This window comes from Anabas testudineus, chromosome 3 (genome assembly GCF_900324465.2).
Source record: "Anabas testudineus chromosome 3, fAnaTes1.2, whole genome shotgun sequence".
NCBI classification, from domain to species: Eukaryota; Metazoa; Chordata; class Actinopteri; order Anabantiformes; family Anabantidae; genus Anabas; species Anabas testudineus.
Window position 1 is genome coordinate 192,883 of NC_046612.1, and position 22,561 is coordinate 215,443.

At 41.3% G+C, this 22,561-nt stretch overlaps 2 protein-coding genes across 4 annotated transcripts in view; both read left to right on the forward strand.

Moving 5' to 3' along the window:
* Positions 1 to 525: 525 nt before the first annotated feature.
* On the forward strand, positions 526 to 8,823 carry galr1b (galanin receptor 1b). Of its 3 annotated transcripts, XM_026377546.1 has the most exons (4): positions 526 to 1,351; positions 4,141 to 4,206; positions 6,654 to 6,973; positions 7,226 to 8,823. In XM_026377546.1, the coding sequence occupies exons 1-3, from the start codon at positions 644 to 646 to the stop codon at positions 6,969 to 6,971; spliced, it is 1,092 nt and encodes a 363-aa protein (XP_026233331.1). In that variant the 5' UTR covers positions 526 to 643; the 3' UTR covers positions 6,972 to 6,973; positions 7,226 to 8,823. The 3 variants fall into 3 exon arrangements, with proteins under 3 accessions (XP_026233331.1, XP_026233330.1, XP_026233332.1); XM_026377545.1 differs by having other exon boundaries at positions 6,654 to 8,823; XM_026377547.1 differs by lacking the exon at positions 4,141 to 4,206 and having other exon boundaries at positions 6,654 to 8,823.
* A 6,904-nt stretch (positions 8,824 to 15,727) lies between these two features.
* Positions 15,728 to 22,561, forward strand: part of LOC113174618 (transient receptor potential cation channel subfamily M member 1-like) — a 49,925-nt gene continuing 43,091 nt past the window's right edge. The window contains exons 1-8 of the mRNA XM_026378698.2: positions 15,728 to 15,790; positions 15,911 to 15,973; positions 17,079 to 17,155; positions 17,355 to 17,547; positions 17,632 to 17,845; positions 18,130 to 18,254; positions 19,123 to 19,294; positions 21,520 to 21,694. Of these exons, the coding sequence (XP_026234483.2) occupies positions 15,728 to 15,790; positions 15,911 to 15,973; positions 17,079 to 17,155; positions 17,355 to 17,547; positions 17,632 to 17,845; positions 18,130 to 18,254; positions 19,123 to 19,294; positions 21,520 to 21,694 (1,082 nt within the window). The remainder of the gene's footprint in view (positions 15,791 to 15,910; positions 15,974 to 17,078; positions 17,156 to 17,354; positions 17,548 to 17,631; positions 17,846 to 18,129; positions 18,255 to 19,122; positions 19,295 to 21,519; positions 21,695 to 22,561) is intronic.

Genomic DNA, 22,561 nt, shown 5'->3' on the forward strand with positions numbered 1-22,561 from the left:
GTACAACAAAATAAATTGAATAAATTGTGTTGTGTGTGAAACGTGTCTCTTCACTTTGTGTGTGAAGCTGCAGGAACAACAATAGTAATAACAACAATAATAATGATGATAACAACAACAACAATAATAATAATGATGACAATAATAATAATAATACTGGTAATAACAATAACAACAATAATAATTATTATTATTGTTATGACAACAACTACAATAATAATAATAATAATAATAATAATAATAATAATAATAATAATAATAATAATAATAATAATAATAAGACCCTCTGTCAGAACATAAAACTACTGTTTTTAAAGTTCACGTGTGAAAACAATTTAAATTGTGACAGTGTTTTTAAACCTTTGTTCTTGTGAATAGAATCTGATGAAGAACGTCAGGGTCATGGTCTCTGCCTGCAGAGTCCAGACCAGAGAAAACCCGTCCGAGGTGATCGCTGAACGTCGTTTTAATTTGAAATACCGTGACAGGAAACAGTACTTCATGTTTCCGTTAACTTGTCCTGTTTCCAACAGTCTGTAGAGTGTGGACTCCGCTGTTGCAAGTATTTGATCCAGATCATGGAGCTGGTCTTGTGGTCGGTCTGCCACAGTTTACCTCTCTAACCCCTCCGCGGGGTTCCGTCATGACGCTGCGGGGAAACGACTCCTCCGGCTGGGCTGACCTCCCGGACTCCAACCGCTCTGAGCTGGCGGAGGGCGGCGGATCCGGGCCAGAGGCGGTGGTCGTGCCGGCGGTGTTCGGGCTGATCTTCGTGGTGGGGGTGGTGGGGAACTCTCTGGTGATGGTAGTGATCGGGAAGATGAGGTACAGCGTCGGGGGGGGAGGCGGTGGGGGAGCAGGGGGAGGAGGAGGGAAGCGCTCCGGCAGCCCGACCAACATCTTCATCCTGAACCTGAGCGTGGCGGACCTCAGCTTCCTCCTGTTTTGCGTCCCTTTCCAAGCCACCATATACTCGCTTCCGGAGTGGGTATTCGGAGCCTTCCTCTGCAGGTTCGGACACTACTTCTCCACCGTCAGCATGCTCGTCAGCATCTTCACCCTCGTCGCCATGTCCGTGGACCGGTACATCGCCGTGGTGCGCTCCAAGAAGTCTCCGTGCGTCCGAAGCCGGAGGAACGCGTTGACAGGAGTGTGCGTCATCTGGACGCTGTCTCTGGTGTGTTCGGTCCCGGTGGCCCAGCACCAGGTGCTTACCAACCACCCCAAAGCCCCTAACAGCACCTTCTGCTGGGAAGACTGGTCCGGAGCCTCCAAGCGCACCTACAAGGTGACGATCCTGGTGATCGGATACCTGCTGCCGCTGCTGCTCGTCAGCTGCTGCTACATCAAGGTCAGTGCAAAGAACAGTTCATTTAGGAGGATAATGTTTGACTCCGAGCAGCTGTAAAACACGAATTAATCACCGTAGCAGAGGGACCAAAGGGCGCGCGCAAAGTCCAGCTGCCCATAAAAGCCGCGCGTAAAACACCCGCGGAGACCAGTACCGGGGAGAGGTTTCCAAAAAAAAAAAACACCGACCGAATTTTTTTGTTGTTGTTGTTAAAGTTGATAATGGATGACTGAAGAAAGAGCTGGTGATATTTTTGTTATAATAATATTGTGACAGGAGAAGCAGGTTCTCTTCAATGGGCCTGAAGAGTTCCAGAGAAAGTTGAGTTTATACAATGAGATAAGACACGTTTTATCTGTTCAGCCTGAGAAATGTCACCGTGATTATCATGAGAGTTTTTCTACACTAACACCAGACAGTGTTTTTTTTATTTATTTATTTTTTTTATCACAGATCGTTCTGTCTTTCAAGGATACATCAATATTTTCACCAAGCTTTGTCTCCATGGCAACAATCCTGATACCGTTGAACTGAAAACTAAAAATTCAGCCTTCAGGATTTCGTCTCTTCCTGCATGTTGTCCACTGAAGAACTTCTTTGTCTCTTTATCATCAAGATTTGTGCCATTTACAGTCTTGTTTGAAAGTATTGGAACAACCAGACTAATTTGTTTGTTTCTACAGTAGCTACACCAAACACACTTGGGTTTAAGATCAGGTGATGGATATGAGACTAATGATCTGAATTGAATTGAATTGAATTTAAAAACAGTTTTGTGAGTCCTGTGAGATTGAGTTTCAAACAATATCTAACTCTAAATGACTTCTCTTAGTTTCAAACTTGGGTTTCACCTGTGGAGACTGAATTTGTTGTTAAAAAGGAGAAACTATCATGGAGACCAGAGAGCTGTCTGTGGAAGAGGGGTAAGTTATTTTGAATCTGAGAAAAGATGGAAAAACAATCAGTCACTGCACAAACACTGGACATAGTCGATCCAACCATCTGGAATGTGCTGAAAAAGAAAGAAACTGAGAAATGGTGCACTGAGCAACTCACACAGAACGAGTCAGCCAAGAAAAACAACTGCTAGTGAAAGAAACATTGAGAGAGCTGATAAGAAAAACCTGAAACAGTGACATCAGCAACAATGTCCACAGAGCAGAGTGAAGTTTCCTTATGATCAGAGATACAGAGGCGAGATTTAAACCGTCATCAGCAGAAAGAAGCAGAAAGTCTGGGTGGAAGTTTTAGAAAAGTTCAGAGACGATCCACAAAAGCTTTATGGACTAATGAGACCAACATGAACCTCTACTAATGCGACGGAAAGAGCAAAGTGTGGAGGAGGAAACAATTTCCCCACAATCCAAACCAGACAAGCCCTTCTGTGCAGCATGGTGGAGGTAGAGTCATGGTTTAGGCTGCATAGCTGCTTCTGGAACAGACTCACTGATCTTGACTGAAGAGGAGGATCGATTCAGAGGTGGACACGAACATTAAGTCTGATGATTTACAGAGAAATTCATCAAACTAACTGGGAAGAGACAACGATCTAACCACTCTGTCAAGGGACCAGTCCAGACCAGAACCTAACCCAACAGAACACAGATTTCACCTGGTGAAGAGGGACTTAAAGGGAGAATCCCCCCAAAACAAACAACTACAGGAAAAGTCTGGAAATGACAATCAAAGAAGAAAGCAACAGTTTGGTGTCAGGGAGTCAAAGGATTGATGTAGTTACTTTTAAAACCAAATATCAAGTTTGATTTTCTTTTACAATCTCTGTCTAATGCAAAATGGAACGTGTGTCATCTGATACAAAATGTCTTATGTTCTATGTTGAATCAATTCTGAACTTTTATCTTGTATCTATTGTTTGATCTAAATCATCTTCAGGAGGCTGTGGTCAGGTTTAAGAACTGTACTGATCTGACAGAGACGCTCAATGTTTGCCTCTAGGTGAACATCTCCAGACACTGACCCAGTAAACGGGCAGAGATTAGAGACTCTGCTGCACTGAGAGTTGTCTGAGACCAGGTCATGAAAACTATAAACAGCATAATACGTCTCTGGTTTAGTGATACACCTGGACATGAGAGCAAAGGTTAGTTAGTTTATAACTTGTTAATGAGCAGCCAGCGTGTGGTTTTTAAAAATCATCATCATTTCTCAAACAGATTCAATTTTATTTAAAGCTTTGTGTATTTTCACATTTCAGTGCTCAAACCAGTTTAATCTGAGTGAGGACTCCACAATAAAATTCAATTCAATTCAATTCAATTTTATTTGTAGAGCGCTTTTTACAATTGACATTGTCACAAAGCAGCTTTACACAACCAAAGAACAGTACATGAACAGTGAATGTGTAAGAATCATAATAATCAGATTGTCCCTGATGAGCAAGCCGAGGGCGACAGTGGCAAGGAAAAACTCCCTGAGAAGGCAACAGGAAGAAACCTTGAGAGGAACCAGACTCAACAGGGAACCCATCCTCATATGGGTGATTACATGCTGTGTAGGCAGCAGGCAGTCCAGTATAACAGTTAATGTCTTTTAAGTTAATATGGTTAGTTAGTGGTTGGTTCAGTTAGTTATTGCAGGCAGACTTGTTCCATTCCTTGACTATCGAGCGTTGAGTCGAGACCTCCAAGAAACAGCTTCCGACGTCATAGTAAAAGTCCTCTGAAGTATCCTCAGGGCTTTTATTGTGAAGGTTAAGCTGTCTCATCATCTCTTTGTCTTTCTCTCTGTGCTTCTCTCTTCCTTCCTGCTCTTTTGGTTGTTTTCTTCAGGTTTTGTTTCACCTTCATAAAAAGATGAAGAACATGTCCAAGAAGTCGGAGCGCTCCAAGAGAAAGGTATGGTCCTCCCCTAGTTCCAGGTTTGTGCTGCTGGTTCTGTTTTAGCCTCAGTGATGTAAACAGTGTGGAGAGAGACAGCGTGCTGTGGTGGCTCATCATCATCATCATCATCATCATCATCATCATTTTCGTCATTGAGAACATGAGGCCACCTCAGGAATCCATCACTGTTCTCTGCAGCCATCATCGCTTTCATTTGAATCATTCTGAATATGATCATGTGACGTGTTGTGTGTTTTGAGGGGACCTGAACCCAAAGTGTCTCACCTGACTCACCTTCCATACTTCTGCAGCCGCTGCCAGTTTCCACTCACCAGCCTTTATTTTCCCACGGGGCTCCGGAGTTTTTGTCCTGTTCGTACGTTATTTACATTTATCTTTGACAGGAGTGATCAAGGCCACAGCAGAGGACACAGACAGGAGGCAAACAAGGACACAAGACAGACAAAGGCTGCTTCACCCTGCTCTACTGTGTCATGACACTCTGAGTGGTGAAGTTTAGAGCCTAAGACCTGAGCCAGGTGAAGATCCAGGTGGGCTGATGGTGACCTCTGACCTCAGACAGCATTACAGCATGCACACAAATTGAAATCTAGCTTTATTCATAAGTAAACATCAAAATAAATCATTAATTATCTCAGTTCTCAGTTTCTTTGAACATGTGACACATCTGACAGTTGACACATTAACATTGTTATTATTATTATTATTATTATTATAACATGTCACATGATTAAATTATGTTTTAACACACTGAGATTCAACAAGACCAGAGACTGGAACTTAGAGAAACTTCGATTTTCTTTACTTTAAATCTGTACAATGAGGATGAAGATGATGATGAAGATGTGGTGTCATGCTATGCTTAAGACCCTGTTGAATGTTGGCGATTGATGAAGCAGCTGATGACAGGAAACACCCAGAGCCATCACAGCCAATCAGCTCTGCTGCTGATGGTCCCTGTTTCCACATTACTGAGACTGAGAGCCCTTTATTGTCTTTAGCTCCTCAACTTCTCTCTGCACAAAGCTCCACAGAACAAACTAAACTTCTAATCTCAGACCTGATCCTGGTTTAGTGACCATGGTTACAGCTGTCTTCTTCTTTATTCTTCTAAAGATACACCTTGATTGTTTTTCCCTTGTTCTGATGTTTTTAAATAATGTACGTAATATTTACACATATTAATTCTGTTTTGGCCGAGTCATTGTCCCAGCTCCGAGTCATTTGTTGGGGGGTGGAGCCCCGCCCTGGCTGGCAGTAGACAGTGTCCAGACGTCCTTAGCAGCAGATCACAGTTTACAACAGGGTCTGAGCTCCTGGTTCAGAAGCTGCTGATAAATATTTAGATCCAGAGTCTGAGGAGCAGCTTCAGCTTAACGCTCCAGACGCAGCAGTCTGAACAGCTTCATCAACACAATTTCCTTAAAACTTATGTTTGCAGGTGAAACCAGCACCAATCTTTAGGTTGTGTTTAGTTGACTGCATGTTTGTTAAATGCTTTTCAGCAGCCAAACTGACATAGAATGGCAGAAAATCATACTCAATCAATCATAGGATCATACGCAGCTGCTGCCCTTATAATACATCATTTTTGGTTAACTGTGAAAATTAGATATTAAGGCTCAAAATATATGTGGTTTTCTACCCAGAAGTTGTCAAAGAACAGGTGACTGTGTGAATGGAAAATCCCTGTAAATACTCTAGCTAAATAACTAAATAACAGACTCACAGGAACAAGGGCTGTGATGCTGGATTTCATCTGTACGTCCACTTGGACAAACTGGTGTTTACACTGCAGCTGTGTAACCTGAGGTGAAACAGATTCTCAGTGGTATTTCTGTGGCACACTTTCAATTGGAGAAGTGTCTCTTTTTAATCCAATTAAATATAGATTTCAACTCAATCTAAATAACTGCTGCAGTTGGTTCCAGACTTGTGGGCGGGAAAAACTGGACGTGGTGAGTTTGGAGATGAGTCACAGTGAAGACGTGACAACAGAAAACCTTTTATCCCTCAGAATGGCGAAGGCTTCAGGGTTGTTGGGGTTTTCTTTCCATTTCCATTTCTAACTTTTTCCTACATGTAGTTTTTACTTCATTGCCTTTAATCAGTAGAGTCTGTTCAGGTGCTGTAGGGACTCACCTGTTGGTTTGTATTGCTAAAGGCTTTTACAGAAAATGATAATTTGTGTTGCGGGTTATAATATTTAGTGACTGTGAGTGTTTGTTGTGAACATGTCGGTGAAGATTCACAGTATTGGTATTAGTCACACCTGTGCCAACCCCTCCTGGCCTGTTAGGTGTGGTCAGCCTGGTGGATGTATGGTGAGCCTAGTCTTCCTGTCCTTTTTCTGGAACAGAATGCTGCCGTGGACTGTCTATGTAGTTCAGGATTGTGGTGGGAACTCTAATATTTGATGTTTGCTCTCTGTTTTCCTGCAGACGGCTCAGACGGTCCTTCTGGTCGTCACCGCCTTCACCATCTGCTGGATGCCCCACCACATCATCGCCATGTGGGTGGAGTTCGGCACCTTCCCCCTGAATGACGCCTCCTTTGTCTTTCGTATCGTCTCTCACTGCCTGTCTTACGGAAACTCTTGTGTTAACCCAGTCCTCTATGCCTTCCTGTCGGAGAACTTCCGGAAAGCCTGTCGCCAGGTCTTCACCTGCTGCTCCCTGTACCCACCTCCACCCAAGGGAAAGGTGGTTCGTTTCCGCATGGAGAACTTCTCCACCACACACTCCACCACCAATATATGAAGGTGGGGCTTCCTCCAGCTGAATTGGCAGGGAAAGTTGACAGGACCACAGGACACCATGTAATTGGCTGATTGATTGAATGTGTTGATTCAGATTCAATCAGTAATTCTGTAACTGGAGAGAAACCTGTTTTATATGTGTACCTATCCACATGCTAAATTCACTTTGCATTTAAACAACATTCAGCATTTAATCCTTCTCATCACACTTAGGTTTCACATTCTACAAATTATCATTGTTTTTTTTGGTCAAAGCTCCTCTTATGGGGAAGTCAGTTCAAAATCTGGTGAACTGAGGCACAAAGGAGGACGGGGCAGGAAGATCACAAAACCTGCAAGAGCTAGTGTAACTACGTGGCTAACAACTACAACAACAGCAGCAGCAGCAGCGGTCCAGGGAGTTGTAAGCGAAACATCAACGTCAATATTTCATATCAAATACTGTTTGGAAAGATGACTGGAGTGACTTGAAGGGGTCCGTCCGTCTGTGAACACAAGTATAAAAAAGCATAACCATAAACCATGAATCAACAGAGACTAATCTTTGGCTTGACCTAAGAATGTGTGACCAGTTTAGAGTTTGTTACTTTTGTGCTGAAGACAATATATTACGTTTCCTGTTAAACTCTGTTAAACTGTTAAACAATTAACTTTTCACTGAAGGCTGACAACATGCTCAGGATATTATTCTTGCTGATAAACTGTATATATGTCAATTAAATGCACCAATCTACCAGGGCAAATCTATAATTTACCATCCATTTTGAAGTATGCCATCCTGCCTGCACTCTTAGGTTAGCAGCCGCTGCTGCACTGACAACTAGTTTTAGTGTGTGGTGGAGGTTGATGTGTACCTTTAATACATAACATGTTCACAAATCCCACATTAATTCAATCAAACTCTACTTAGAAAGCACTTTAAAACAACCACAGTGGACCAATGTACCATACAAAAGAATAAATAGACATCAAATACACAATGAATAAAAATTAGTACATAAACTAACTTATTAAAAGACAAAAATCTAACAATATCAAATAAAGTCCATACCTCATAAGGTGTCATTTTCAGGGAGAACTTGCATTTTAAGAAGAAATGTAAAAGTCGTTTTACAGTTTAGGAGCCTGCTTTGCTTTTGGCACACTAAGGAGCAGCTGATCAACTCACAAATTAAACAACTAAAATGGATTCTTAAATGAACGGGCAGCCAATGGAGAGAGTGGCACCAGTTAAAAGACGTGCAACAGCATTCTGTAACATCTGAAGAGGTGCAATGGAGGATACATTCCAATAATCCAGTTGAGTGGTGATTACTGGGTCAAAGTGCTGCCTCAAAAACCGACTTCACAGTGGCTGTCTTGAGTAGAATAAGCTTGGCTGACTTGACAATCGAACTTAAGATCTGGGTCCATTTTAACCCCTAAATTTGAGATGATTTGCTTGTTGTACTGAACCAAAGAATCCAGATCTTCAGTGGGGGACCACTAAAAACCATTACTTCTGTCTTTTTTTTATTAAAGTTTAAGAAGTCTCACCCAACCCATTAAGAAAGAGAACACCAGACAGGAAAACGATCACAACGGGAAAATTACAGCAGTGAGGACTTCTGTCTGTCACGATCTTCCACCAGCAGTGATCACACAAACTGTGACAGCACTCTCAGCGTCATATTGTGACACAGTTCATTTCTTTCCACTGCACCTTCAACCTGCATGGGGATGGAGTAACTTCCCTGGTGGTGTTGCTGTAACTAATGGATGTACATTTCCATCATATCCATCCATCAATGTTCAAACTGTTTTCGGTGTCATTCAACGGTGCTACTTAAACTCTCAGCGTCCAGCATCACATCACTGATGAAAGGTGAGAGGTTTGTCTCTCGTTAATAACGATGAGTACTTGACCAACAATGGAAATAAACATTTGTAAATAAAAAAAAAAAACAACGTCAGTGTGTGGTTGTTTTGCCTACATTCCAATTTAAAATGAATGAGGGGGCTAAAACGTTAGTCACTTCACACTATAAAGAACACTAGCACAACTCTGCGACCCACAGAGACCTCAGTAATAAATGTACTGTGTAATGTTCACCTTTCTGACAGTTCTTACAACATTTTCATGGGGGGTTAATAATAATCCAAACTACTACTGCAGATAAAATTAAAACCATGTCCTGTCAATAAGGATGTTTTTATGGTCAGTCTGCTCCATCTAGTGGACACATAGTAGAATTGTGTTATCTAATGGAGATTTCCTCAGACTCTCTGAGCCACTGGTTAAACAGGTTCTGGTGTCATTCTGAAAACAACAATGTCAACAACCATTAGTAAGAAGAAAGAAAATGTATAGGTAAATAAATTGAGGTTTACAATAACCAAAGGGGGGTCTACAGCAGTGGTCCAAAATCCAGATGGGATCCGTCCAAAATCCATGAAACAAAGAGAGTGTCCGGGGCAGGTTGGAAAGTGAAGACAATGGAAAAATCGAAAGACTAAATCCTCACAGTCCCTCAGGCAGGTTCAGGTGTAGAAGTAGGTGGAGCAGGTGGATAATGGCATTGTTGCTCCAAGTTGGGGCTTTTGCGCAAGGTGCAGGGGGTCCAGTAAGGACTTGATGGCAAGAGGGCTCGGTCTTTGGAAAGTGATTAGTGCTGTTTGGAATCTGTCGTCCACACATTCAGCTTCTCCCAAGATCCTGCACCAAATTTGTCTTTGGAGTCAGACACTAGTTTCCATGTGTCTGAGCTGATCATGCTGCAGATGTTTTCATATAAATGGATTAGGGTTAGATTAGGTTACGGTCAAAATTCTATATCTTACCAAAACAGATTAAATTCATTCAAAATGGCTAAAAAACAAAACCTACAAATAACACAATACAAATTTGTTCACAGAGTACTCTACACAGGACAATAAATGTTCCAAATGGGTCTCACTCACTCAAACATTTGCCCACACTGTACAGGTGACTCAGCCCATAGTTACCTGCATGCACTAAGGTCAAGTACACCGGTGCAAAAATTCTGGCAGTGTCCAAACACCTTTCATCCTGGGAAAGGTGCCCTATTTTAAACTACACCCTAATTACACTTGGATGAAAACACAACCTGAAAAGTAAAACTGTCCAGCACAACAAGGCAACCAGTTCCTATGTTGCATGTTATGCTGCCGGAGAGGACACAGTTAAACATAAATAAATAAAGTTGTAGTAGTAGAAGTGTTCCCCTTCTGATTAGAATAAAAGAAAACTATCTTGCATGTTGTCCCTCTTCTTCGATATTATTTAAAACATTGTTGTAGGTCTTCACCATGACTGAACATCGACCACATTACTGCTGCCAATGGACCAATCAGTCAATCTCACGCTCCATCCTTCCCTCACTCATGAACAAGACCCCAAGATACAGTACCTAAACTTCTCCACAACCCTGAGAGGGCAGGTCTCCTTTTTCCAGTTGAGAACTGTGGCTCTGCTTCCTCTACAGAAGACGTGTCAGCAGGATTGAGGAGATCCTCGAATTATTCCTTTCACAGGTCAGCATCTCCCCACCTCCACTGTAGACAGTGTTGGCAGAGCACTGCTTCACTCTCCTGAGGCGCCGAACAGTTTGCCAGAATCTTTGAGGCTGACCAATAGTTCTCCTCCAAGGTCTCGCCTAACTCTTCCCAGGTCCGAGTTTTATCCTCTGCTTGGCCTGCCGATACCCATCAGCTGCCTCATGAGTCCCACAAGCCAACCAGGCCTGATGAGACTCCTTCTTCAGCTTGACAGCATCCCTTACAGTGGCAAGAAAAAGTATGTGAACCTTTTGGAATTTTGTAGTTTTCTGTTTTAATTTGTCAGAAAACGTGATCCGATCTTCATCTAAGTCAAGAGTGTTAACAAATATAATGTGTCTAAAGTAATAACACAAACAAATTCTGATTTTTTATGGCTTGATTAAGAACAACCATAAAAACCTTATAGTGCTTGTGGAATAAAAATGTAAACCCTTGAAATTAATAACTGGTTGACCCTGGCCAGGTTGCATCACCTGTACAAACCTGAAGCTGGTTGTTGCAGTGGCAACAGGTGTTTTGTGTTCTGTCATCTGTCTTTATATTTAAATCAGTCCAGTTTCAGCTGATATATTGAAATTTTCACATTATGCTGAATTCATCTTTCCCCCATTCACTCTAAGCTGACAAAGCAGGCCCAAATCATGATGTTTCCTCCACTCCACTTTATGACTGGGGTGATGTTTTCATGATGAAATGCAGTGCCCTTTTGTTGCCAGATGTAGTGCTGTGTGTTCTTTTTAAAAGTTGAAAAAACTCAAAAGGTGTGAGTGTTTTTTGTCAGTCAAAGTAGCTCTAGTCTACACCTTCAAAATTATTTTCTTCCATGTATGCTAATACCTGACTCCAATTAGCTTTTTGGAGGTCATTATTGCAAGGATTCACCTACTTTTTCCACTAGCACTACGAGGTTTTTACAGGTTGTTCTTAATAAAGTTTGTTCACTTGATTATCATATAATATGTGATGTTTTCTATTTCACTTTAGCAGCAGAAAGGCATAAATAATATCTGTGTTGAAAGTGGTTTTGGAAGCAGATTTACCTCCAATCTCCATTTATGCAATCTCCATCCATTAAAGAGTCCCGCCCTCTGTCCTCTGCAGCGTCCACTAATCCTGATTACAGAGGGAGGACGGGGTCTTTGCTTGTCACATCATAGAAACGCATCACAAACTGGACTGCCGGACAGCAGAGAGGACGCAGGGAACAGAAAGGGGAGTCAGAGGAGCAGGAAGAAGGATGAAAGTGAGGGACAGCTGAACTTTCTCACAATGGACAGCAGAGGGAGGAGAGGCACTAATGATTCAGTTAAACGCTCTTCCATCAAACGCAGCACGTCGTCTGGATCACAGAAGGTAAGACTGGGACTCACCTCTGAGAAACTTCTCACAACTTTATTTAACATTCTAAAAAACAGAACACACATAAAACCATCAAATCTGGGGTTTGAATTGTTCGCAGCTGAGTCTGAGTTGGTTAAACTTGATCAATTGTTTGTTCTGCTATATGTAAACTGTGTTTTCACTGTCTTATTCTGGGTGGGTGTGTCCCGTTGTTCTTACTGAAATAAATAATAATAATTTCATTATATTCATAATGTAATAGACTGTTGTCCACTAAATTCAGAGACAGTTTTCAGACGCTAACTGAGAGCTGTTCAAACCAGAGCTGGACAGTGTGTCACTCTGTTCAGTATTAAGGGAAGTAAGGTAAGATTTTCGGTACCAACTTGGGCTTCAGTGTCATGCTGACATGCAGAGCTGGATGGAGCTGGGGTTTAAACCTATGACCCTTCGGTTGGAGGGCAACGGCTCTACCTCCTTAACTTTAAACAAAGTAGGAGTTTCCTCATTGAACAAGAGTAGGAATTCTATTTACATACATTTGACAGCAAAAGTCCTAAATAAGATAAAAGAACAGCTGAGTAACTGAATCCTCAGGACTGTGCAGAGTAAAGAAAAGGTTTCGTCCACCCCTCAACATCATAGCAGCTTTCAGTTCTCCTCCAATCATCAAGTTAATAGTTGGCTGCAGAACACAACCAGTCGGAGGTAGCCTGCCAACAGCTGCTGTAATGTTACAGCCTGGCTAAAAGCTGGAAAAGGATGGAAGACCACACTTAAACTAAAAAATATGTTTATTTCAGATATATATATATATATATATATATATACACACACAAATCAATAACATCAATGACATTGTCCACCTCATGTTTAATGTTGTTTTTAAGTTTGACAGAAGCTGCTCAGTGTGGGAATGAAAATCCTTTCTTAGTTAAATCCCCAACTAAAATATATTTATTTCCTCAGTGAAACATTAAAAGGTGAAAACACATGATCTGATATGAATAAACAGTCAAGTTACACTTATACAACATAAAAGAATAAAACAAAAAGAGGAGAAATGCTGAGTACACATTCATGATAATGGACAGAGCAGAAATAAAATACACAAGGAAGAAATAATAATAAGAATAATAACAATTAATACTTTTTACTCATACAAGGAGACACATCAAATGTTCTACTTCTCACGGTGTTAGTAATGGTTCTATCAGTTGCATCAACACATAAAAAACATCATTACTGATATTACATCACTCAACACATTAGTGGGTCAATGAAGTGACCCAGTTTGGGTCTGTTCAGCACTGGTACTTTACCCAGCTGTGTGTGGTTTGGCTTCAGATTACTGTCAGATATTTAACCCTAACCCTAGTATGCTGGACAGTTTAGTGGTAAAATCACCTCCCTCCATGCAGGAGACTGGGTTTCAAATCTCTCTGGATAAAATAAACTAGGTAAAGTTTACACAGCTCCCTGTTGGTTTTGTTTAGACCTGGGTCCACTTCCTGCCATTGCACAAAATAAAAGACTGTAAAGACTGTGTAGAAGAGCTCATTATGCAAACAAGCAGCTCCCCTGAACATTAATCCCATTTAAAATCCCTGATAATCCCTCCCCCACTCTTTCATTCTGTCATTCATAAAACACAACATCTATCGCTGCTTGAGTTCTTCAGCACAAACTGAACTGTTCACAACTTACTCTGCACTTAAAAGAAAAAAAATTTACCCTAGCACTTACCCCATAAAACAGCTCTTTCTAAAGCACTTTACTTTGAAGTTCTTCTCGACAAAGATATTTTGCTTTGTACCTCATTGCTTTGGATAAAAGCGTCTGATAAGTGACAAAATGTGAATGTAAATTTTAATCGGCCTAGTGCTGTTGCTTTAACCCCAATAACATGTTCCAATCTTTGTAATAAAATGTTGTGATCTATAGTGTCGAATGCAGCACTAAGATCTAACAAGGCGAGTATAGAGAGTAGACCACTGTCTGATGCTAATAGAAGATCATTAGTGACCTTTACCAGTGCTGTTTCTGTACTATGATGTACTCTAAATCCTGACTGGAAATCTTCATACAGGTTATTCCTGCGCAGGTGGTCAAAAAATATACTTTGAAACTACTTAGAGATAAGGGCAGGATTGGATATTGGCCTATAATTTACTAAAAGCCCTGAGTTTGAGTAGAGGTTTGAGGATAGCAACCTTAAAAGCCTGTGGTACGTAGCCTGTTTGTAAAGTTAGATTGATCTGATCGTGCTGATCAAGGGTAAAACATCTTTGTGCAGTTTAGTCAGAATGGGGTCTAAGAGACATGTTGATGGTTTAGATGAATTACGGGGGTCTACGGGGAAGAGGCAGTACGAATGAGGTCTGGCAAATGAATCTAGAGCTGTTGTACATACGAGACATCCATGCCATATGCAGGGAGAATCTGATCATTTTTTTCTTTAGTAGTTATGAGTTTTTAAGTAAAGAAATTCATGAAATCATTTCCACTAAGAGTTAAGGGGATACTAGACTCGACAGAGCTATGACCCTTTGTCAGCCTGGCTACAGTGCTGAAAAGAAACCTAGGGTTGTTCTTGTTTGCTTCTATTAAAGAGGAGTAATATGAGGTTCTAGCTTTATGGAGGGCTTTTTTATATATATATTATTAAACTATCTTTGCAAGCAAGATTCTCTGAGTCACTAGCTTCTTTTTCAGAGGAGCTATAGTATTGAGTATTGTTCAAAGTGAGGCTGCAGTATTATCAACAAGATAGTCCACTTGTGCTGGAGTAAAGTTGAAATAACTGCCCTCCTCTGTGTTGGTACATGACTGTGAAATAAAAGATGGAATCAGTTCCTTAAATTTGTCAACAGCATTTTCAAATAAACATCTACTGTAGAGAATCTTATCTGTAGGTTTAGTAAAGTTTGGTACTGTAAATCCAAATGTAATTAAAAATGGTCAGATAAAAGAGGGTTTTGGGGAAAAACTATTAACTGATCAACTTCCACACCGTATGTCAGAATAAGATCAAGGGTGTGGTTAAAACAGTGAGTGGGTTTATTTCCATTTAGAGTCTAATAGTGAATTAAATGCAGTGTTGAGGCCGTTATCATCAACATCTACATGGATATTAAAGTCACCCACTATAATGACTTTATCTGCACTAAGAACTAAATCAGATAGAAACTCTGAGAATTCAGTTAAAAACTCAGAGTAAGGGACAGGAGGACGGTACACAATAACAACCAGGACTGGTTTTTGACTTTTCCAGTTAGGATCAGAGAGGCTAAGAGTGAGGCTCTCAAATGAATTCAAACTATGTTTAGGTCTGGGGTTGATTAACAAACTTGAGTGGAAGATTGCTGCTACTCCTCCACCCTTGGGAACATGATAATTAATGTGACTTGGGGGGGTCGACTCATTCAGACTGTCAACATCAACTCAGTTTAACATTTTCTAAAGACACATATATATATTTTTGCTTCAGGCTACGAAAAAGAAACACACACACACACACACACACACACACACACACACACACACACACACACACACACACACACACACACACACATAGTTTACGCAGCTTGTTAAATAAAGTGTGTATTTGTCTGTGTGTTAGAAACAAAAAACTGAAGTAAAGAATGTGAGTCTGTGACTTTGGACTGAAGAAGATCGACCCAGTTTTCACTTCTGTTGAAAGGAGGAGTGTTCTCAGTTTGACACTGGGTGTATGGAGGGTGGAGGATCATGGGGATTTCTCAAAGCAGATTTGTCGAACCAGGCTTCACTGTGGATGAAAATACTCTTGTGTTGGAGCTTCAGGGGTCACGAGACCCTTAGACCAGAGTCATGAGACAAGCTCTAACAAAGAGTCCTGGTGCCTCACATGCTCGTCATGTGAACCTGCTCACAGTCAGTAAGTCACTTCAACTCCTGTTGAGCTGCACCAGACCACAGAGCTACTGGGTCCTGGTTCACACTTAGCTGCTGGATCTGGATTGGTTTCAGTGAAACATTTGGACATTCTGGTAGAGACGATCGTCCAGTCAACTTCTTGTTCTACATGATGATAAAGAAGATGATGTTGTCTCAGAGGTTTGAATGTTTCTTCATCTAATATCTAGGAGTCGGAGTGGGATCAATGTCCGATGACTGTACATAAAAGTCCAAAAACTGTCCGGACATAAATGTTGACAAAAGAGTAGAAACAATGAATCCTGCATCCCAGAAGGAGGTGGTGGAACAGGATCATCTTTGAGGTTTAAGGTGTGTGATGCTCTCTTCTGCTGACAGCAAGAAGCTGATCCATGCTGCAGACTGTCTGCTTTCAGAGTTATTCACTGTGATGCCAGTTTATTTTAACAGATTTTAATCAGATACAACCTGCACATGTAAGGTAAGTTTCCTGATCCAACATTTACTTTTACACTTCCTGTTTTCTCTGTGTGTTTTAATGAACGTGTGAGCTTCAAGTATTAAATGATTTAATCTAATGAATCAATAAAAATTAATCTGATGAGCTGATGGGAGGATGTTTAGAAAACACAGTGATGACGATGATGACGGTGATGCTACTTCATCACTCACAAGACAAAGACATAAAACCGAGGTTCATGTCACATTCAGACATTAATCCTCCATCATCCAGAGAGCTGGAATTTTACAAAGTGCTTCAGTGACTCACAATAAAACAGACTAACATACACACAGTGTCATTAGTGCTGAATTGGTTTAAACACACTGGAAACAGACATTTAAAGTGCACTTCTATGTGTTTGTCTGTGCAGCAGCAGCAGGATTAGGACCGACCATAAGAGGATTTGGTGAATAAAGAAATAGAAAGCTCCACTCTCCCAGTAATTAGCCAGAGGCTAATCCAGTCGTAGTTTATTGCAGAGCGGAATGTACCTGTTGGTACAGACAATGTAGAAAAGTGCTTTATACTCACCGTTTACTGGTCTAACTACTGATTCAGGATCAGGTCTGAGGCAGAACAAAGAAGATCTTAATGTCACCACAGAGTTTTATAACCAGCCTAATCAAATATCAATGTAAAACATGTTGATTAATAATGTTCCTTTAAATCAGGACTTACTGTACATTGGACTGCAGGAAACTTCACAGGAAACGTTTTTGTGTTTTCCAGTTTCTTTTTTACAATGTGAAGAAAAAGAAATGTCAGCCTCTTGTTTATCTTCAGATTCAGAGAGTGTGGATCCAGAAAACTTTCCAGAAGAGAGTATGTATCCAGATTATTCCCAGCAAAGACCCAAGCAGGTACAGACACATCTACACCATCACATTCAGACCAAATATAATGTTAACCTTCTTATGGACCTCACCAACTTACTGAAGTAACTGGCTCTTTCATCTTTCCTTTCTCTGACAGCATCTGTTCAGCTCTGTCCCTGGTGTCCTGTCATCTCTCTGCAGGTATAAAAATATAAAACATCTTTGTCGTGTTGTTGTTGTTCAGGTGCAGTTGTGGTCAGCTGGTGACACAGCACAGCACCATCACTGCAGGGTCCAAAGAGGAGGAGGCCCCACTGGTTCAGCTGGAAGCCCAACCTGCTGAGAGGTGGAGTGCCCTCAAACACACCCAGACCTCTCCCACCGACGCCTATGGAGTCATTGAGTTCCAGGGAGGGGGACACGTCAACAAGGCCATGGTACTAAAACTCTGATACACCACAGTACTGACAGACTAACAGCTGCTGGCAAGCTTTTGTCTCTGATTCTTCTTACTCCTGTAGTACATCAGGGTCTCATATGACTCCAAACCAGACTCCTTGCTCCACTTGATGGTGAAGGACTGGCAGTTGGAGCTGCCTACACTGCTCATCTCTGTCCACGGAGGCCTTCAGAACTTCGACCTGCCCCCCAAACTGAAGCAGGTTTTTGGGAAGGGTCTGATTAAAGCAGCTGTAACCACTGGGGCCTGGATCTTCACCGGAGGAGTCAGTACAGGTACAAGGCTTCAGGGTCACACACAGCAGGGTTTAAGGATGATCATAAGGAGTTACAATATCAATGAATAATTTTCTCTGATTTCTCTTCTGCCTCAGACCTACTTTGGAAATTTGGCTCACAGATTTTAACTGTACAGTGACAGGAGATGCTGCTTTCTGACTTTTGTTAGTGTGTTTTTGCTGTGTTTGTTAGTGTAAAAAAACATTTTTCTTAACTTGACATTAACAACCAGATAACTAGCTAGATAGCTTCATAAACCTCCTCCTGGTCCTTTGTTTCAGGAGTGATCCGCCATGTTGGAGACGCTCTGAAAGATCATTCATCAAAGTCCAGAGGGAAAGTATGTGCTATCGGCATTGCACCATGGGGGATCATTGAGAACAAAGAAGACCTGATCGGGAGAGATGTAAGACAAACACGACTGAACTAGAGTAAACCAGGGTGGACCAAACTAGGCCAGAGTAAAAGTGACAGAACCAGCCAAAGTTTAATTCAGTTCGATTGTATTTGTATGGAGCCAAATCACAAATTCTGAGTCACCTAATCCATTTCTAACTATAAGCTTTATAAAAAAGGAAGGTTTTAAGTCTAGTCTTAAATGTACAGAGGTTGTCTGCCTCCAGAACCTGAACTGGCAGCTGGTTCCACATGAGAGGGGCTTGATAGCTAAAGGCTCTGCCTCCCATTCTACATTTGGAAACTCTAGGAACCAAAACAACAAGTAAACCTGCAGTCTGAGAACGGAGAGTTCTGCTTGGAAAATATGGAACTATGAGGTCTTTAAGATAAGATTATATAAGATTGATTATTAAGTGCTTTATATGTGAGGAGAAGTGTTTTAAACTCTATTCAGGATGGAATGAAGCAAATGTAGGATAAATATGTCTCTCTTGCTAATTCAAAACTGAACAAAACAGACCAAATTGGATGGAACAAGACTCAAGCTAAAACCAGATTGGACTGTACTGGACCAGTACATTTACCATTATTGAGAGATTTAGGAGGAAATGTGGACTGTAATTATGGGGTACAGTCAAATGAACATAGAACTGTGTCATCTGCATAGAAATTGGCATCATACTTCTCAGTGATAATATTTTTGTAGTGAGGGCATAGCGCCCCACACTGACAGAATGGACCCTGACAGATCTACAGACTGAAGGAGATTTTGTTAACATAAACTTACCCGTCTTCAGTTGATTGTAAGCTGTAATTTATAAATGTGATTTGCTCCCCCTACCTCTAATTGGTCCAGTCACATCTGTCTTTTTCAGGTGACCCGACCCTATCAGACCATGTCCAACCCACTCAGCAAGTTGTCTGTTCTGAACAGCAGCCACTCCCACTTTATCCTGGCTGATAACGGGACCACCGGGAAGTATGGAGCTGAGGTCCGGCTTCGCAGACAGCTGGAGAAACACATCTCTCTGCAGAAGATTAACACACGTGAGTCGTGTGAACTACTGAAACAACCAATCCCTGCTGACCTCTGCACAGAAACAATGTAGAACATCATATTTCCCATGTTTTCTATCAAGTGGATTTTAACATGCACTGGAACAATGTACAAGGTACCTTAACTAAGGATTAGAAAGACTCAGGAGACACCAAAGGCTTTATCTTTAACATATATGATAGTACCCCTCAACACGAGGAAAAACACAGAGGTTTAAATGGTTTCAGTTAGTTCCTCTAGAAGTTAGCGCTCAGCTCACAGCTTCACGATGTTGTGTTCAGAGCACATTGTTGGTTGGAAGTGTTGAATATTGTGAATTTAAAACTCTAAAAACTAAAGTGTTTACTGAATAATATATATTCCCCTACACCTGTGTTCTTATTGTGGACACATGGCATCTAGCTGAAGCTGATAAACAAAAAGGGTTAACTGAAAGAAACCTGGTGGTAGTAGGCTTCCACCCCTCTTGGCTTTGTTTTATTTGCCTCTACATTGCTTCCCTTTTAGGTCCTGTAACTTGAATTTATTTTTAACTAGAACCCAGTGTTGTCTATCCATTTTCCAGACTTGATTTTTTAGTTTATGTAGACACACTGTCATCTGTCTAGTTTGACCAGAGTAAAGATATTACTGCTTCATCTTGGTCCCACAGCAGAAAGTCTGGGCTGCAACTCCTGGCTCCAGTTAGGAGAATCTCTGATGATGATGTCTTTTTGTTTATGTCAGTTTTTGTCACAAGGTCAAACACCAGGTTAGATTTCAAAAAAACAAGGCAGTGTAATGGCTGGGGAGCAGTATAGAAACTGCCAGCCTGAGGGGGGCTTAAAAAGGAGCAAGGGAGACCAAGTGAAACAGATCAGGTGATTAGTAGCAGGAAAGAGCAGGTGCAATCCATGAGGGAGGATTAAGTGAAGCTGGAAAAGTGAGGACAGGTATAATAAAGAAAATAATGAGAGAAATAAAAGTCAAAATAAAAGCATGGGCCACGGAGTGAGGAACATGATTATAAAACAATCAGCTAATTGTGAGGCCCTTTTATCCAAAATAACCCGACAAATGAGATACCAACTAGCTAATTAAGTAGTTAAGAAAGTTATTAAACTGCCCATCCAAAAGTCACACACTTTTGTTGGACCACCTTTAGCTTTGAATACAGCACACATTTACCACGGCATTGTGTCAATAAGCTTCTGCTATGTCACAACATTTATTTCTGTCCAGAGTTGCATTATTTCTCACCAAGATCTTGTATTGATGATGGGAGAGTTGGACGCTGCACAAAATCTTCTCCAGAACAACAGTGGGGTTAAGGTCTGGACTGTGGTGGCCAATTCATGTGTTAAAATGGTGTGTCATTCAGTATATTCAGTTAGTCAGCTGACCTCATTCTTGGACACATAGAATAGAATAGAACTTTATTTATCATTGTACAAGTAAAGCGAAACTATGGGTTCACACAGCAGAAGTTCACAATAAAAGAAAGCCCTATATAAAAATTTGAATAAATAAAAAAAGAAAGAAAAATATCCACATCTCCAGCCTAGACCTGACCAACTGCAGCAATCCCAGATCATAGCACTGCCCCCACAGGCTTGTACAGTAGGTACTAGTCATGATGGGTGCATCACTTCACTCTCTTCTCTTCTTACCCTCCTCTGCTCCCATCACCAACCTCATCCAATGAGAGGCTCTTACCTGTTTACTTAGTTAAATTGAGGTGGTAACTCTGTTTTGGACGGGAAGTGTAGTTAACTTACAATAGTAAGAGCTTAATCAGAGCACATAAACAACAAAATGCCATGAGATGATTTATGACACATTAGTGCCAGATAGGTGTTAATTTTCAGTACTGGAGAATGAAGCTGCCAAGTGAGCAGCTTGTTGAACCATGATGGGACCACTGAACTCTGCCGTACGGAGTATGGATGTCAGACCATTTCTTGGTGGAGTTCTGTCTGTGAGATGGACATTTCATTTTCTCATCGAGGCCTGTCTGTTCTATCTGCTGTAACCATGTGACCTGTGGGTTTCCCTTTGTCATCCTATGCCTGGAACTGTCTGAAAGGCAGGGACAGCAAAGGGAGGCTCGCTGCCACCTCTCACTGAAACCACAGAGGAACCAGAAGAACAGATCCAAAGTCTTTCTGACAAATACTGTATCTGCAATTGATATATCTCAGTGACCGTCTGTCTGTCTCTCTTTTCTGTGGGTCAGGTCTAGGTCAGGGGGTCCCAGTGGTGTGTCTGATTCTAGAAGGAGGTCCCAACATCATCTCCATCGTGATGGAGAGCCTGAAGGAGGAGCCTCCAGTCCCTGTTGTGGTCTGTGATGGCAGCGGCCGAGCCTCTGACATCCTCTCCTTTGCTCACAGATACTGTGAGGAGGACGGGTGAGGATTTCACTCCCACTTTATCTCCAGGGAAATGGCTCTTTATTTAGGGTCTAAAGGAAATGATCACATTTTAGGTCCTAGATCATGTTTTATTTTTCAGTCATATTAAGTGAGCTGCAGGTTTTCTTCCAAACATTTCACTGATCGAGTGTCTGATTTAGCTCTGCTCACCCGTGGAACTGTTTTTAGTTCCAGTTTAATTTTCCTTTATGACTCAAATATGATGATGTTTGTGACTTTTTTAAATCTATCCTTATACAGAAATGCCAGGGTTAAACTAAATTATCTTTGCACCATATAAAATTTTGGATTTCTGGTTTTAGAACCACAACTAGATCTGTAGTTTATGATTGTTGTAATTTATGTATTTTTTAGCTGCAGTGAAACTTAAAAAAAATGTTGAAACATAACCTTGTGCTGAACTGCAGAAAGGTTATCTGGATTAAATCATCCGACAAATGGCAGATGTTCCAGATGTTAAAGGATCTGACAGACCTGTATTTAACATCCATCATGACACCAAATCCTAACCATGACTTTTGGGGTCAAGTAGACAGAGACAGATGTTAAGCAGGTTTTAAATGGTAAATGTTCTGCACTTATATAGCGCTTTTCTACCTAACTGGTACTCAAGGCACTTTACACTGCATCACATTCACCTATTCACACAGCAATGGCAGAGCTGCTATGCAGCTGATCTGACTCACCAGGGGCAATTTGGGGTTCAGTATCTTACCCAAGGACACTTTGGCATGTGACATGGCACCTGGGAATTGAACCACTGATCCTATGATTGGCAGACAACTCCTCTACCTATTGACCCACAGCCAGCCCACTGTTGAACTGTGTTTAACGGAGGAACAT

Excerpts from the sequence above, each read along its gene's own strand:
- galr1b (XM_026377545.1), top strand. The coding sequence starts at position 644 with ATGACGCTGCGGGGAAACGACTCCTCCGGCTGGGCTGACCTCCCGGAC. Across the intron at positions 1,352-4,140 it reads TCAGCTGCTGCTACATCAAG|GTTTTGTTTCACCTTCATAA; the intron begins GTCAGTGCAAAG and ends TGTTTTCTTCAG. Across the intron at positions 4,207-6,653 it reads CGGAGCGCTCCAAGAGAAAG|ACGGCTCAGACGGTCCTTCT; the intron begins GTATGGTCCTCC and ends GTTTTCCTGCAG.